The sequence below is a fragment of the Trichogramma pretiosum genome, unplaced genomic scaffold, assembly GCF_000599845.2.
Source record: "Trichogramma pretiosum strain Unisexual culture from Peru unplaced genomic scaffold, Tpre_2.0 scaffold54, whole genome shotgun sequence".
Lineage (NCBI taxonomy): Eukaryota > Metazoa > Arthropoda > Insecta > Hymenoptera > Trichogrammatidae > Trichogramma > Trichogramma pretiosum.
In genome coordinates this window covers 470,120-485,953 of record NW_019641628.1, presented here as the reverse complement: position 1 = coordinate 485,953, position 15,834 = coordinate 470,120, and the positions used below count along the sequence as shown (strand labels likewise).

The following is a 15,834-nucleotide window of genomic DNA, read 5'->3' as shown; positions in this document are numbered from 1 at the left end:
TTTTCATAGTGTCTCTGTAGAATTAACGATCGTGTTTTTTCTTTTTCTTTTTTTTCTGCTCGCTCGCAACGATAGGAATTAGACAATGATAATTGTCAAGGAATTGACCAGTTTAAAGTACATACTTCTATCAAGATGATCTGACAGCAAGAGAGCCTCGAAAGACTACATCTGTGCATGAGAGAGAGAGAGAGAGAGAGAGAGAGAGAGAGAGAGAGAGAGAGAGAGAGAGAGAGATGCCAAGGTTTATACGTGACCCGATATAACACGAGTGCAGCACATACACTTGCTCTTAGCGCTTGAGCAACAGAGAGAATTAGTTTCCAACGGCGCGCGGGCACTTGAGCTGAAAACTTTTTAAGGGATTATAATGCGGTGAATTATTCAAATTAAACGGCGATTAACGAAGCCACGTGCGACACGGGGTACTCGCGTGCGCGCCACCGTATGTTTTCAAGACTTTGATTCAATTATAAACTCTCGATGCTCTTGCTTAACGGGAGTGCAGGGGGAGGGGGGCAGAAAGAAAAGGAAAAGAATTGCATATAATCAACCAACCGAGCGTAAATTAAAGTATTTCATTCAAAAAAAGGTAAACAAAAGAGAGCACATATTTATTTCCCTTTAAAGGTATATAGGAGCGAGAAAAAAAGCTGCGCCCGGAGTGCGCAACGCAGTCGGGTGCGTTCATGTTTTAAATTAAAAAATTAAACTCGCAAGAAATTTAAAAAATGAAGTAGGCAGCTGCGGCGCACAGGTTCGCAACAAAATAATGAATGGCCTTCTCTTTTTCCGGACGTGTAACAGGTGCAGAGGCTCCGACTATACGGGCCGCGTATATAGCTATACATACCTTTTGATTGTTATTCTTTCGCTCTTATATTCTCGGCTGGAACTTCATTACAACTTAATTATAATTATCGTTGCTGCGTCGCGCGTTGGCGTGAGCGCCGCCGCCGCCGCGTCGCAATAGCCTAGCTTAATGGGCATTACAGGATTCAAAAGCGATTCTCGGCTGCTGCGAGCGCACGACCCGGTTATGGGATACTTGAGCTCGACTCTGCGCGTACGCGAGCCAATTGAATGAGCTTGATTTTTTTAGATTTAAGATCGCGAGACACCAATAGCAGCTGCCGTCTCTCGTTGCTATATATCAGAATTTACGAGCACACGTGTTGAATCTGACACTTTGAAAATAATCACGACTGGAATCACCTCGGCCTCCTTGCCCCGTAGTTGACGTAATGGATTTGCCTCGAGATGGGGGAAGGCCAGAGCTGCCGGTGTCGGGCATCATCAGGCGCGTCGCGTCCCATCCCTCCGGCCGACAGTTTTCCTTCTTCGTGCGCTCAGCTTTTACACTCGAGCGTGTACCCTTCACGCATTTAATTCCCTCGAGCTATATCGAGTGTACAACGTGCGCCAGGCCCCTGCCATAATTCGACCTTGCACGCGCAACGCCGTCGCCGCACGAGGAAAATACGATTTTCTCGCCTAGCCCGTGTAATATCACACCGGCATTGATTCAACGGCCGGGCAGTTAACGCAACAGCTACATTATCCGGATACCGAGACTCTCGAGACGGGCGGTGAAGAAAAAAAAACCCTATTCCCGCGTGCAAGAGGTTCGCGAGAGTGGATATTTCATTCGAGTCAATCATCGTCGAATGCGAGCTGCACACGAGTGTATAGCATGCAGCACATTGTAAGTAAACGTGAAATTCTTGCGGATGTTCGCGCTTATCGCCCGAGTGTATTTCTGAATCTCGCGAAAGAGATTTAAGATCTTATTATAGCCTCGGCAAGATGTCGGAGGGAAAAGAAGTGCACAAGCACACCGAGCATGTCTTGTAAATCCGATTTACGAAATAAATCGAGAGTACACGCGTACCTACGAGAAATACGTATATATGTCTAAGAGTAATGTCAGTGCATGTAAGCTTACTCGGCTCTTCGATAATAATTTTTTCTTTTCATTTAATACTTTTTTCCCTATTTTTATTTTATTTATTTCCTCGCGATATACATATCTCTCTCTTGCGTGTAATGTACGTCTGTATAGGCTCGAAGAATAAAACACAAGCGCGCATCGTATACGGTTAGAGAGGTATAGCGAGAGAAAGAGAGGCAGCGAAAGAAAAGGAAGAAAATCTTTTATTTTTAGCCTGCGGGCATATGTGCATATATGCGCGGCGGGGGCGTATATGCAAAAGCTCTGCGATGCGAATTTAAGAAAAAGCTCCCTTATCCGCTGGCGCGCACATCTTGGGGAAAATGTCGTAGAACCGAAATGTAGCGCGAGCGCGCGCGCGCGCGGGGGCGTGCAATAGCGTATATAGGCCTCGAGGCTACGCGAAGGCGCGCATTTTTTTATTTATTTTTTTTTCTTCTTTATTCAGTGGCGAAAGGCAGGCGCGCAAACTTGAGCGTGCGGCACGTGGAAAAAACGTGTCCAATATAGATGTATGCGTGTGTGTATGTGGCGCGCATGCATATTGCGCGCGCGGGACCCTAAAGGCTCGCCACAGCCTTTCTTTCTTTTCTTTTCTCTCTCGCTCTCAGTCGACGAGCCTACAGCGTAGGATTTATAGCGAAGCTGCATTTGTCATTCAACGTCCAAAGATTTTACTTCCGCGTGTTTACGTTGAAATCGATGCTTTTACGACTTGAAAGTTTATGGAATTTCTTGCGTTTTGTATCCGATGAGATTGAAAAAGTCCACGTTCAAGAAGTCCAAAAGATGCCATTCGATTTAATTGATAGCTCACATAACACGTGAAAGCTCGTAAGAAATTAACGATTAAAGCATCTTATACGCGTGGCACTACTTAGCCAAGTCATAACGACAATTCTAGCATTGAAATTCCTTGAGGTAGTTTCTATGGCTTGTTTGTGTGCATGTGTACATTGCAGCATGCGGGCACGTTGGTACACACGAGCAAATACATATCTATACGTGCACGGAGTAGCTGAAATAGTTTCGCACCACTTCGCGGCTGCAGCATCAGCATCAGCAGCAGCAGCTTGCCTGGAAGTTGCTTGTCATCGTCGCGCCAACTTCGTCATATTATAATATGCGGCATTTGTATTATACCGTACGTGTGTAATTTAGAATGTTGCGAGCCGTGTGTGCACGCGTCTGTGTGTTTACACATTTACGCGTGCTGCGCAATGCAGGCAAGCGCAGAGCTTTGATTCCAACGCTCTCGGATGTTTTGTTAGAAGAGCGCATTTTTTTTCGTACAAGCGGTGTACCATCTACCTAGTTTCTGAAATAAAATTTTTCAGCTCGATTTAAAAAATAATAACAGTTCTAGACAGTGTGACACTTTCTAAAATACAATGCCACCATTTACTGACATTTATTTCCATTTTTTTTTCGGCTTGCACGACACGCATAAATTCGAAAAAAAAATTTTTCATCTTCGTGATACTGGTTTACTTTTGTTACTTTTTTTTTCGGTACGAATATATGTGATATTTTCAATGTAAGCTTGTCTGGTGAAAGATTTTGTAAGTTATTTTTTAAAAGAACCCGAATATTATGTACACATTTTTTTACTTCTTCCGATTGGTGAACTAGAATAACTATTTTCGTTGCGTAAATGAAAACGGTCTCAAAATGATATCAAGGAAAATAAACGATCAATCGGTCGATGGCCTAATGATACAGCCACAGCGTGTATATAGCAGATAAAAGCGTAAAAGAAGCTGAGTGAAGCGATCGCCTTTGGTCCGGCATCAGGTGCAATTTCGACCGCGTCCGAGACTTTTCCATTAATATTGAAGCCCATTGGCCTCTAAGCATTATTCGCCAAGTCCATGTGGGTCGTAGAACCCGCAGTCTCACGACGAGCAGGTGCAAAATAGGTTACATGCGCGCGCCCTCGTATGTATGTAGGGTACACACATGTACGTGCGCCCGAGCGCGAGAAACAAACAAAGCGCGTAACGCCCATTCAGCTCTCTGGGCTCTCTCTCTCTCACCCAATGTGAGTCTGTATATATACGTGTAGCTAGCTCTGTGTATAACGTGTTTGCGAGTAAAAGTACGTCTGTTTGTCTGACAAGTGGATCGGAAAAGCTCGAAGCGCAGAGGCGTCGTCATTGCAAGCTCGGCAGGCAGGATTAAAGATGTCTCGCAGCTTTTAAGGTGTATTATTTTATACACACATGTATCTAAACTCAAACACACATACACAATGTACACACACACACACACACACACACACACGTAGGTAGCATCAGGCATGTGATTAATTGCTTGGCAGCTTTTGCCGTGATTATACTTATGTGTACTTAATTCGTGCGAGGGGCGAGATAATAAATGAATTCGATGAAAGCCATGTACATAGCTACGTACCGAGCTTTTCATTTATTTCAGTTATTTTATCATGTATAACCCGATTTTCAGCCAAACCTTTTTGTTCCACTGCGTGTGCATGCAAATCCATAAAAAACGGGTATTATCTCGAACGCGTTGACTCGCTGAATCTGGTTTTCGCGGGTATTGTACGATTTGCTATTGATGTTTTCGTTATTTTATGTAGATTTGTAAAGGTGTAACATGACACCTTTGGTAACGCTTGTCAACAGCTTTTTATCACTGTTGAAGTTATCGAGTTCGTAAATAAAAAAACATTTTAAATTCAAAAATATTTGCTTGACTAATTTCGATTTTTATTTTGAAAATCACTTGTAGAATTGTTCACCATTAATTATCACTAAATGACCAAAAAATGTTTAAAAATACGTAATCATTTATTGGCTTGTTTTTGGCGATTTTTCTACTACAATAGTTTTACAAATATTTAAATGTATTTTAAACGAACTGAAAATTATAGTTCTATTGTTTCAAGAAATTTAGAGCATTTTAAACCACTTTGAGTACATTAACATTATTTTCAAACTACGCCACTAGATGGCGAGTACCTTTGTTTGAAAATCCGCTAGTGGTGAAGTCAAAATAAATGTACAAAATCTAACATCTACACAATCTAACTTTGGCATGAAATTTTTTATGATTCGTGACAAAATCCATTTAAGAATTTGACAAATACAACTTGGTCTCGGATGTACACTCCGCCCAATTTCTCTGCTGCTTGGGATAGTATCTACAGATAGGTAGCATTTTACGTTTACCAAAATGATTTCGTGCTTAATAACTTCACTCGTACCAAACATACCAACTACTCTGCGTAGTACTTCAACCTCAAAACTTTTAGTTTTTCGAGTGCATCGAAAGGAATAGATATAATACAGTTACACAAACGTATACACACGACTCTTGGAAAAAGCTTTCTTTTCAAATGTTTATAAAGGGCTACTTGGATAGACTTGCGCAACTCGCAGCCGCTTTTCTCTGTTTGCCTCTCTCTCTTTCTCTCACGGGTAAGTAAAAATATTTACGAGTACATTGCGTTGAAAACGTATGTGTGCGGCTGTGCCGTGTACTCGTGAGCTTGGAATTGTTTTCCGAACAATCTACTCTTAAAATTTAATTAAAAAAGTAGTCGAAAAATTCGGACGCTGTTTCGGTCGCTTACAAACGTATATAAATTTCTATATATTTCTGCTCGCGCAAGAGAGGAGCATGAAAACGAGCGCACAAGATAGCCCACGGTTGGCGCAACAGTTAAGCTATATACATATACGTATCAGCGCGGCAGGCATATATAGAGCTTTTCGAGCGAGAATGAGCATTGTGAAAAGTCTATCCAGTCGTGGGCGAAACAGAGACGGAGAGACTATGAGGGAGAAAAGATACTTGTTGCTCTGCCTCTCTTTCTCTTCCCTTCTCTCTCTTTGGCCCTATTTTTATTATTTGTCTTTTTTTGGTAATACTGCCTGCTGCTTTCTCTTCTCTTTGGTCTTTTTCATATTGTAGATCTTTTTCATGTTTGCATCATCGAGACCAAAAATCTTTCGGTTTTTTTTTATTCTCTTTACTCACGAGTGCATATAAATATTTTCAAACTATTGTCTTGTCTTTTGGCGTTGATATTTGTGTTTATTTCTCAATAGGTGAATACACACATACACACAGACACACACGTTCGCCCAAGCTTTGATAGTCGAAATCTATCAGGCAAGTTCCTCTCTTCATTCTCTCTTTATCATTATTTAAATACGCGCATATATCTGCAGGGTTTCAGCTCATTATGCGAGACAGAGGCGCAGTTCTTTTGAGGTTTTTCGCGGAACTGAAATATAGATGCTGGGTCGTAGGTGCAGTGCAAAAGTTCGTCTTCGACTCATCTGTGTCTTTGTGTGCCAATGCAGGCTTGGCTGAGTTCTTTCTGTGCCTTACATTATCTTTTATTACTGTAAGCGCCAACGCCGCCGCCGCCGCCGCCACTATTGCTATAGGCTTCAGAGCTAGTGCATTAATGTTGAAATGATTGAAATATTTTAGAGTTTTCAAGGGAGAGCAGAACAATGTCTTGGTTCACCGCGATGTGAATTTAAAAAATCAAAATCCGAGCAGTAACAAAATGAAGCATGCAAACGGTTAAATTAATTATATAATTTTTACGCTCCGCATGTATCGTCGGCAAATTTTTTACGGTAAAAAAGAAGGCTATCGTTCAACTGAATCAAAACTATTTCGTTTGCGCAGTAAGTTTTTATATCGAAAATTTTCAAGTTAACTCAGCGACCGAGAGCTAAAATCCAATGCAAACAGGACTCCAATTTTCAAGTAGTTTCACACACAGGCCTGAACTGAAACTTGTCCATTAAATTATTTCGTATTTTTATTCGTTACAAGAGAGGCGAGCGATACTTTACAGTGGGTATATGAAAATTTTTTCTTCCATATTTTCCATTGTATTTTGCGCATCGCGGAGCAAAGCTAAGAATCGCACTACGCGATGATTTCGTACTTGAAAAGAAATGTTCACTTCAACTCCCGACTAAGAGAGAGAGAGAGAGAGAGATCTGCGATGGTGCAAAGATGCGCCGAGGCTTGATCTACTTTTTTGCGCGCTGTGAAATGCTAGCAGGCATCGAATAAACAATAGATGCCACGGTCTTTTTTGCAGCAGCAGCTGCTACTACTGTTAAACAGCATCGTAGAAAACTTTTTACGAATAGAGATATATGTTCGCATCGACAAAAAGGTAAAATACGCGTACAATATGCCTACACTGAAATAATTCAAATGGTCAGAAACTGGCGCATTATTGATTAAACTTTTTTAACTATTAAAGTATTGCCCAAGTTTTTCTCCATGAATTTAATGCCCGCGGAACGTTCCACGATTGTACAAACACAAAAGCGGCTTGTCTTTCTTGAATTATTACGATAAATAACTCAGCTCATCGGTATGAATAATAAAGCTTTTTCGCAGTTGGGGAAAGAGTTGCGGCTTATTATTCAGCGCTCGATTTGTTATTCCGTATCGAAAACTCCGACTAAATGATTCATTTGGAAAACTTGAGTCGTTCAAGCTTTTCCACCTTTATGATTATTGCCCACATAGCATGAAAGTTTGTTGAAAGCATTTCGGAAGCTTTACAAGAAAGTTTGGTAATCTTCCAGGAAGCGTTCATGGAAGCTTTCAAGAAGTTTAAAATGTCCGCGACAAAATAGTCTCAGAAAACTTACTTGAAAGTTTCCTGAGAGATGTCATGGAAACTTCCAGAGAGCTTTTTTGAAAGTTTCCTGAACGAATTCTCGTAAGTTTTTTGGAAGCTTCCACAGAAAGCTTTCGGAAAGCTGAAAATGTCCGCGACAAAATAGTTTCAGAAAACTTTCATGAAAGATTCTTCAGTGATTTCATGAAAACTTCCAGAGACCTTTCTTGAAAGTCGTTGGAAAGGTCCTCAAAATGTATTTATAAATCTTTCTTGGCAAGGTTACAGACACTTATTTGGGTAAACTCACTGCAAAGTCATGTGATTGTTTACATGATAAGCTCATCGTAATTTAAAAAAAATGAGAAAATTAATTTATCTTAAAGTTCGGAGATGAACACCTCCTCGAATAACTGAGTATTCGTCAAAAGAACTTTGAAAAATCTTCATGAAGACTTCGAAAGTTAAAAATTCGCAGTCAAGGAGCTAGTACTTGTATAAAAATTTCCTGTTACCCACTTGGGAGTTCGATAAATTTATGTATACGCCACCTGTTGGCGATTCATGAACCTAAAAACTTGTTCGAAAGTATGTAGGAAGCTTTTCGAAAGTTTCACTGAAACTTTCGAAATAACCTTTCAGGAAACTTTCATAGAAACTTCTAAGAAAGTTTCCTGAAAGCTTCGATGAAACGTTTACTTATGACTCCATGAAACCATTCTCGCAATCTTTCAGAAAACTTTCAAGAAGCTTCCATGGAATATTTCTGGAAAGTCTTCTGAAAGTTCCTTAAAAGTGTCTGAAAAGCTTTCTTCAAGCTTTTATTGAATCTTCTAGAATAGTTTCATAGAAGCATCCCTGGAAAAATTAGGGAAGCTTCCTGAAATTTTAAATGAAACTTTCAAAAAAGTAATTTGAGAAACATTTTTTGTAACCTCTCAGGAAACTTTTAGAAAGATTCCATGAAAACTTTCTGGAAAGCACCCTGAAATTTTTTCGTAAATTTCCGTAAAGCTTCCTTCAAGCTTTTATTGATGCTTCTAGAATGGTTTCATGGAAGCATACCTAGAAGGATTAGGGAAGCTTCCCGAACGTTTTAATGAAACCTTCAAAAAAACATTTTATGAAATCTTTATTGCAACCTTTCAGGAAACTTCCGAAAAGATTTCATAAAAGCTTTTCCAGTATGCTTCTGGGAAGCTAAAAAAAAAACTTTCTGAAAACTTTCTGGAATCTTTCATGGGAAGCTTTGTTGAAAGATTTCACGGGAAGCTTTCATGCTATGTGGGTGAGTAACGTTCGATTTCTGTTTTTGCGCAGTTGGGTCATTTATGCAGATCGTACGTATATACGCGGCAAAGTACGATTCGAAGCGGAGTTGTGGCGTACACATACTGACGTTTACATACAAATTTGTGCTGGTATTTAATAACTCCATGAATATTTACTCGTCAGTCGGCGAGGTGGCATTCAACAGTATGAAATCGGCGAGTGTGTAATTTATAATAACATCCGCAGCTTGCGCGCGCGCACTTTGCGCAAAATTAATCTCGAAATATTGGCGAGCAATATCCGGCGTAAGCTTTTGGTAAGCATTATTATACGGTATAAGCGTATACGGCTCGCTCGGGAAAATGTTGGGGGGAAAAAAAATGGTATGCAAAGGATTAGATAAACACAAAGAGCCGCGGCACGCGCGTGCAGGGGCATGTTTGCCGTATATAGTAGCGGCACGAGTAGCGGAAAACACGCGTGCAATCATGCCTGCGCTACTGCTCTCGAAAAAAAGGACCCACAAAAGGATTCTAGCGCGTAAGTAGAAATGTGTGTCTCGAGCTCTCGGCGCGCGTACACTCTTCTTTTTTTTCCCCTTTTTTTTTTTTTTTGTTTTATGACCTCGGAGCTCTTGCGGATGAGTTTCAACCCTTGCCCGAGATTATTGCGAGTCTGCGGGGCCGCGCGCGAGGTACTGCACACGACGCCGCGCGCGCAATCGACGTTTTGAATTATTAAAATCCCTCTCATACAACTGGCGAGCTTTTAAAGCTCGAGCCACTGGTCGTCGATCTCTCTCCCTCTCTATCTTTCTCTGGCTCTTTCGACGGCGCGCATTCATGGCTGGGCTCGTGCATTCAACCTCGCGTTCTTTGACTTTGCTTAGGCCAGCTCGCTTTTTTTCTCTGGACTAAACTACTTTTTGTGTAAGTGCGCGTGTGTGTGTGCACAAGTTGACAGAGAACCTGCTTTACGCCCGGCTCTGCCCCCCGCGTTTCTCTCGTGCGTCTTTCGCGAGCTTGATATTTTAAACGAAGATCATTCCCTTGTTTGCACGTGAAAACTTATGCCCCTTTACCTCATTCGAATCGTAGTAATGCATATATATTTTCGTAAGTTTCCCAACATTTTGGGAGGAGGTCGTTTTCAGGTTGAAACTTTGTTGAGGAATTTAACGACGATGCGCTCGACTTGCCTTTTGCGCGAAATCTTATTCGTTCATGAAGTTTAACGGGGAATAATTTCCCACTTTAGCCGTTAATTTGTAATTTCTTTTGTTTTTTTTTCTCTCACTGCCATAATCATATTTTCACAGAGCCGCAATTAATGCCGATTTTAGACTAGTTGCAGTGTCATCGAAGCATGATAAAAGTTTTTCCCTCTCTCTCTCCCCCCCTTTCATATATACATACCCTCAAAGAGACAATACGGTAGAAAGGAAAACAAGAAAACTGAATTGTGAAAAACTTCTTCTGGGCAATTATAATATAGCTCGAGCAGGAGATAGAGAGATATAAAAATAGAAGCTGGAAAGATGGGAAATAAATGAAAAAAAAAAGAAGTAGGAAAAAAAGAAAAAGAAACTGTGCGATGAGCGAATAATAAACGAGTCTTCGTCTTCCGTTTTCTTTCCCCTTGAGCAGGAAATTGGAGAAGCAGCAGCAACTGCCTCAGCAGTTGGAGAAACTCTGCCGTTACGTCATCGACAAGGCACTAATGGACTGCATCGAAAGGAGCCGCTCGTCGCCCAACACTTGGAGCAACGAAGTCGCCGCCATCAACGACGACGAGGATGAGCCTATCTTTCCGGCCGACTTTCAGGTCGGCTTCAACGCGAGCAGCGCCGGCAACGTCACGACACTCCTGTCGACGTCGCTGTCGAACGCCAGCCAGATTGGTTCGTTGTTTGTCTTGTGTATCGTTTCGTGCATGCATGCATACATGTGTAGTGTGCGCCCCCCCGCCTTTTTCGGTACAGTGCCGCCGCCGCCGCCGAATTGCAATCGATCGATCAATTGAATTATAAAGTTTAATTGCACTTTCGAAACTTTTGACGCTCGCGAAACGAAGTTGCATACACGCGCGCGTGCCCGGCCCGTGTGACTTTCGTTGCTTTCAACTGCGCGCGCGCGCGCGAGTCGAAAATGATCCCAAGTTTTAATTCGATCATTTTTTACTACCAGTGTACGTGCGCGTGTGCGTACGTTCCCCGTCTTATTTTCCTTTTTTTTACAACTTTATCATTCGAATTTCGCGCACGAAAAAAATCATTTGATCTCTTTTCCCCGTGCTGCTCGTTCACCGGAAATAATGTAACTGAATATAAAAGTAATGGGAAAAAATTCAAATTCATGTACAATACGTATAATGCCATACGAATTTTGCGCTCGCTCCGAGTTACGGTCGGCTAAATTCAAAATAGTTTTCATTGCTTATTTGACCATAGTGGTCGTACGGCTCATTATATGCATCCACTGTTACAGCTGTGCGCTCGGGCAAATTTCAAAATATCAATCGTACGCGCATAAACGAAAGGTCACGTGGAACTGCACAGTCATTATAGTCTACGCTCGCGACGTAACTTTTATTTTTCACGAGTAAAATTTTACATCTCTTTCCCTCGACCCTGGGTACACGTCTCTCGTCGTGCAGTCGGTAAAATACGATCGTTCGCCAAAGTCGAGTGACGCGTACACGGCCCTCACGAGAGGATGTATGTATAGTATACATGGAGTGCACACGGAGTTGAACATTTTGTTACTTACTTTCGCAGGTGAGGAGTTTTTAACGCCGGTACTGCCGCCGTTCGAGCTGTGGCAGACGATACTCATAGCGCTGGCCTTAGGGATTTGCATAGTATTGACCGTCGGCGGCAACATCCTCGTCCTGCTGGCCTTCATCGTTGACCGCACCATCAGGCAGCCGAGTAATTACTTCATCGCCTCGCTGGCCGCCACCGATATGCTCATCGGTCAGTGAACACGTATATTGAACACGATCTTTTTTTTCTCTCTCTTTCTCTCTCTGACTCTGTTCGATTCCCATGTATAAATTCTGATCAGCTCACAAGGTAACAGTACCACAATCGATGTTTATGTATATGTGTGGGTGTGGGTGTGCAGGTATGCTCTCGATGCCGTTCTACACGGTGTACGTGCTGAAGGGCTACTGGGATCTGGGGCCGCTGCTCTGCGACCTATGGCTGTCGGTGGATTACACGGTCTGCCTGGTCTCGCAGTACACAGTGCTGCTCATCACCATCGACCGCTTCTGCTCCGTCAAGATCGCCGCCAAGTACCGTAGCTGGCGAACCAAGAATCGCGTCATCTACATGGTCACCATCACCTGGATCATACCGGCGCTGCTCTTCTTCATCAGCATCTTCGGCTGGGAGCACTTTGTCGGTTATCGGGACCTGGCGCCCGGACAGTGCGCCGTGCAGTTCCTCAAGGTATGTTATGTACCCTGAAAGCTTCACCAGCTGCAAGCTGGACCTTGCGTAATCGCACGTTTATGAGAATTTCCCTTTTCTTTTTGTTTTTAATTTTTTAATTTTGATGGGGAATTTATTATGAGACGTTTTTTGGAAAGCTAGCTAGGGTACTGAGATTGACCCGCGCTCGAAAGTGCCAAACTCGAAAAGTAAGAGAAACCCTAAAGTTTATGTTTTCATAATTCATACGGTTATAAATATCTTTGTAAGTGGTACGTAAAAAGTATATTTTATTAAATGAATTTTTCAAAAAAATTATAAATTTTTTTTTTCAAACTTTTGTTCAAGTTTCACTTTTAAAAACTGTCCTATCAGAATTTATTTTTAAGATGAGTTATTTTTTTAAAGGAAATTAAAGGATCAATATTTCATATCTCCTTAAGTAATGTGACAAGATTTTTCTTGATTAATGGGGTCATTTATTTTTGTGAGTTTTTTAATTTTATCAACAGATGGAGTATTGAAAATGCGCAAGTGGACAAAAAATATCTGATTAGCATATAATGTAATATTTTCATGTACAATGTAAGATCAGCAATTTGAATTTACTTGCAAGATTGTCGATAGAAGATCAGACCGTTTTGTTCGTACATGCCTGCGGTGTTTTTGGTTAACAAATATATCGTGAAACAAATTGCAAGGGAAATCTGTCTCCTTACTTAATGATCCATGCCAGGGGATTTTTTTTCTTACGCACCACACGACGAAGCAGCTTATCGAATCAAGTTTTCGTTACCACTCATGTATGTATATGGAGCTCGTACGCACTCGCTGTGCACATATCGCAGATAAAATAAAAATGTAATCTCAAAGCAGCGCACGTATGCGATCGTATCTCCGGAGTAAAAAAAAAGAGCTTGCATTACGCTCGGGCGAAATTTTTCTCGCAGCTTCACGCACACCTGACTCAGCTAATTTATAACGTCTCTGCTTTGCGCGCACGCCTGATACGGCCGTATCGATAAGCGATGCAAATTTCTGCAGGGTTGTTTGAACAGCTTCTAATTACTATAAGGCTTAACGTTTGTTTTTTGTGCGCCCCTTGGCTTGATCCCTATATTGGCTTGCATGTTATCACGCAGGATCCGGTGTTCAACACGGCGCTGATTATCGGCTACTACTGGACGACCCTGATAGTGCTGTTCGTGCTCTACGGTGGTATCTACAAGACCGCCTACGACATGCAGAAAAAGAGCGAGGCCAAGCAGCGTAAGATGCAGTCGATGGTGGCGCTCTCGGCCGGGGCCATGTCGGGGATGGCGGGTCGGGCGGCCGGCATCGGCATGTCCAAGACCCAGAGCACTCTGCTGAGCCAGGACAAGCCCAAGGTGCCGAGCAGCGGAGCCGGAGGAGGCACGACGGGCGCCACGAGTACGGGTCAAGAGTCGGCCGCCGCAACAGCGGCGGCAGCGGCACAGGCCGCGGTATCCAAGGAGGCCAGCAGCAGCGCCGGCGACGTGAACGAGCGCAGCCGACTGATCGATCCGCACAAGAGTCCGGGCAAGAGCCTCGGCAAGAGTCAGCTGGAGCCTGGCTCCGGCGAGGCCGAGAAGTCCGAGCGCTCGAGCAGTCCGGCCTTCGACTCGGACGACGAGAGCATAACGGCCCTGAATCCTCCCCAGGCGAGCTCGCACCAGCAGGACCTCAACAGTCTGCGCAAGAGGTCGTCGATAGCGGGTCTAATGGTGCAATCGGGGGCGATGCACGCCTTCGCGCCGGGCGCGGCGCGTCTCAACGGCACTATGATGCCTATCGGTGGCGGTGGTGGCAAAGCCGGCGGCGAGGGCAACGTCAATTTGCCGATAACCGCGCTGGTCGCCGCCTGCGGCACGGCCGCCATCGGCCATAATAAGCGCAACAACGAGCCGCCGCCCGTGCCCCCCAGAGCCAGTCTCACGGCTGCCGCAGCCGCCGCTCATGCCAACGCGGCGCACTCGACACTGCCAAAGATCCAGGAGGCCCACAGTCATCGCGTGGATAGCAGCAATCAGGAGATTGAAAAGTCCAGCCGGGGTGAGTCGATTTGTCGGAGCCGCGCTTACAATTATTTGCACGTGTGTGTATGCGGATCGACTCGAGCTCATAACGTGTACGTCGCGAGCGCGTCGGGCACGAGTTATTTTTACACGAAAACCGATAAACTCCTCGTTGTGCATACATGTATACGACGATGTAGCTCGCTGTCGATGTAGCGCACGCCGCACGCCTATAAATAGGATTTTGATAATCGATATTCATTCAGGGAGTAGCCTGACGTTGACGCCGGAGACGTCGGTGCGCTCGGCCGACGCGACCAAGAAAGATCAGCAGACCCAGTCGCAAGCTCAGCCTCAAGCTCAGCAGCAGCAGCAACCTCAAGCTCAGCAGGGAGCCAAGGACTCGACGCCGTCGACGAGCTCGTGCATCATCCCACCGCCGTCGGAGTTCCGGGGCAGTCCGGCCCTGTCCGAGCAGAACACCTCGTCCACCACGTCGTCGCTGATGAGCGTCGACAGCGCCCGACATCAGCAGCAGCGCAGCGTCTACGTGACGGCCGAGGGTCAGCTGGCCACCTACGACATAATGCAGGGCATGGACGGGGCCGATCTGCGCTTCATGGACGAGAGCTCGGTCATCGTGCCGAGTCCCTCCTACGAGAGTCCACCGTCGTCCTTCTCCTGCAGCCTGGCGAATCCTCTCTCGACGACGCCCTCTTCGCCGGTGCACGTCGCCGCGGGCCATCAGGCGCCCAACCTCAACACGAGCTTGCTACAAGCCGCCTTGATCAGAGCCACGGCTCAACAGGCCTCTGCTGGGTATTTATTTCTTTTTATGCCACTGGTAGAAATTTGGAATTATTAATGATATAGACTAATGAATAAAAAAAGTTTACAATAAGAATAATGTTACACTTATAACACAGTAAAATTTAAATGACGTATAAATGACAAATGATTATTTCAAAAAATTTAAATGATTTTTAAACCATTTTAAATACGATAATATCACTTTAAGTTCTCACCACTAGATGGCGAGTATTTCTGTTTGAAAATCCACAAGTGGTAAAGTCAAAATAATTGTATACGTCAAAGCACAGTTGCAATGCAATTCGTTGACTTTTCAGCGGTATAACGACAGCAAATGCGTCGAGCCAAACGCACCCGCCGCGAGTATTCATAACTCACCAGACGAACGTAGCGTCGCAGACGTCACCCATCGTCGTGAGCAAGCTCAACACGGCGGTGAGCGTCCGGCCCGAGGACGCCCCGAAGAAGCAGCCGGTGACGAGCATCGTGCCGGTCTCGGTGGGCCTCGAGTCATCGGTCAGCATGAGCGACCTGCAGCCGAGCCCGAGGACGCCCACGAGCGCAGTGGCGGCCACCTCGTCGTCGAGCGGCCTACTGCCGAGCACGTCGGCCACTACCGTCGTCGAGCCGCCAACTTCGGCCCAGGTAAGACGCAGCTTTGCGATAATATCAAGTCGAATTCGCTTCGAGACACGGTCTAATC

At 44.2% G+C, this 15,834-nt stretch overlaps 1 protein-coding gene across 2 annotated transcripts in view; it reads left to right on the top strand.

Annotated features, from left to right (window-relative positions):
- The window catches only part of LOC106651255 (mucin-19), a 67,263-nt gene that overhangs the window by 48,056 nt on the left and 3,373 nt on the right, over positions 1–15,834 (top strand). For both annotated transcript variants that reach the window (XM_023459070.1, XM_014369695.2), the window contains exons 3-8: positions 10,496–10,749; positions 11,626–11,823; positions 11,975–12,303; positions 13,428–14,358; positions 14,588–15,140; positions 15,449–15,776. In XM_023459070.1, the coding sequence (XP_023314838.1) occupies positions 10,496–10,749; positions 11,626–11,823; positions 11,975–12,303; positions 13,428–14,358; positions 14,588–15,140; positions 15,449–15,776 (2,593 nt within the window). The remainder of the gene's footprint in view (positions 1–10,495; positions 10,750–11,625; positions 11,824–11,974; positions 12,304–13,427; positions 14,359–14,587; positions 15,141–15,448; positions 15,777–15,834) is intronic.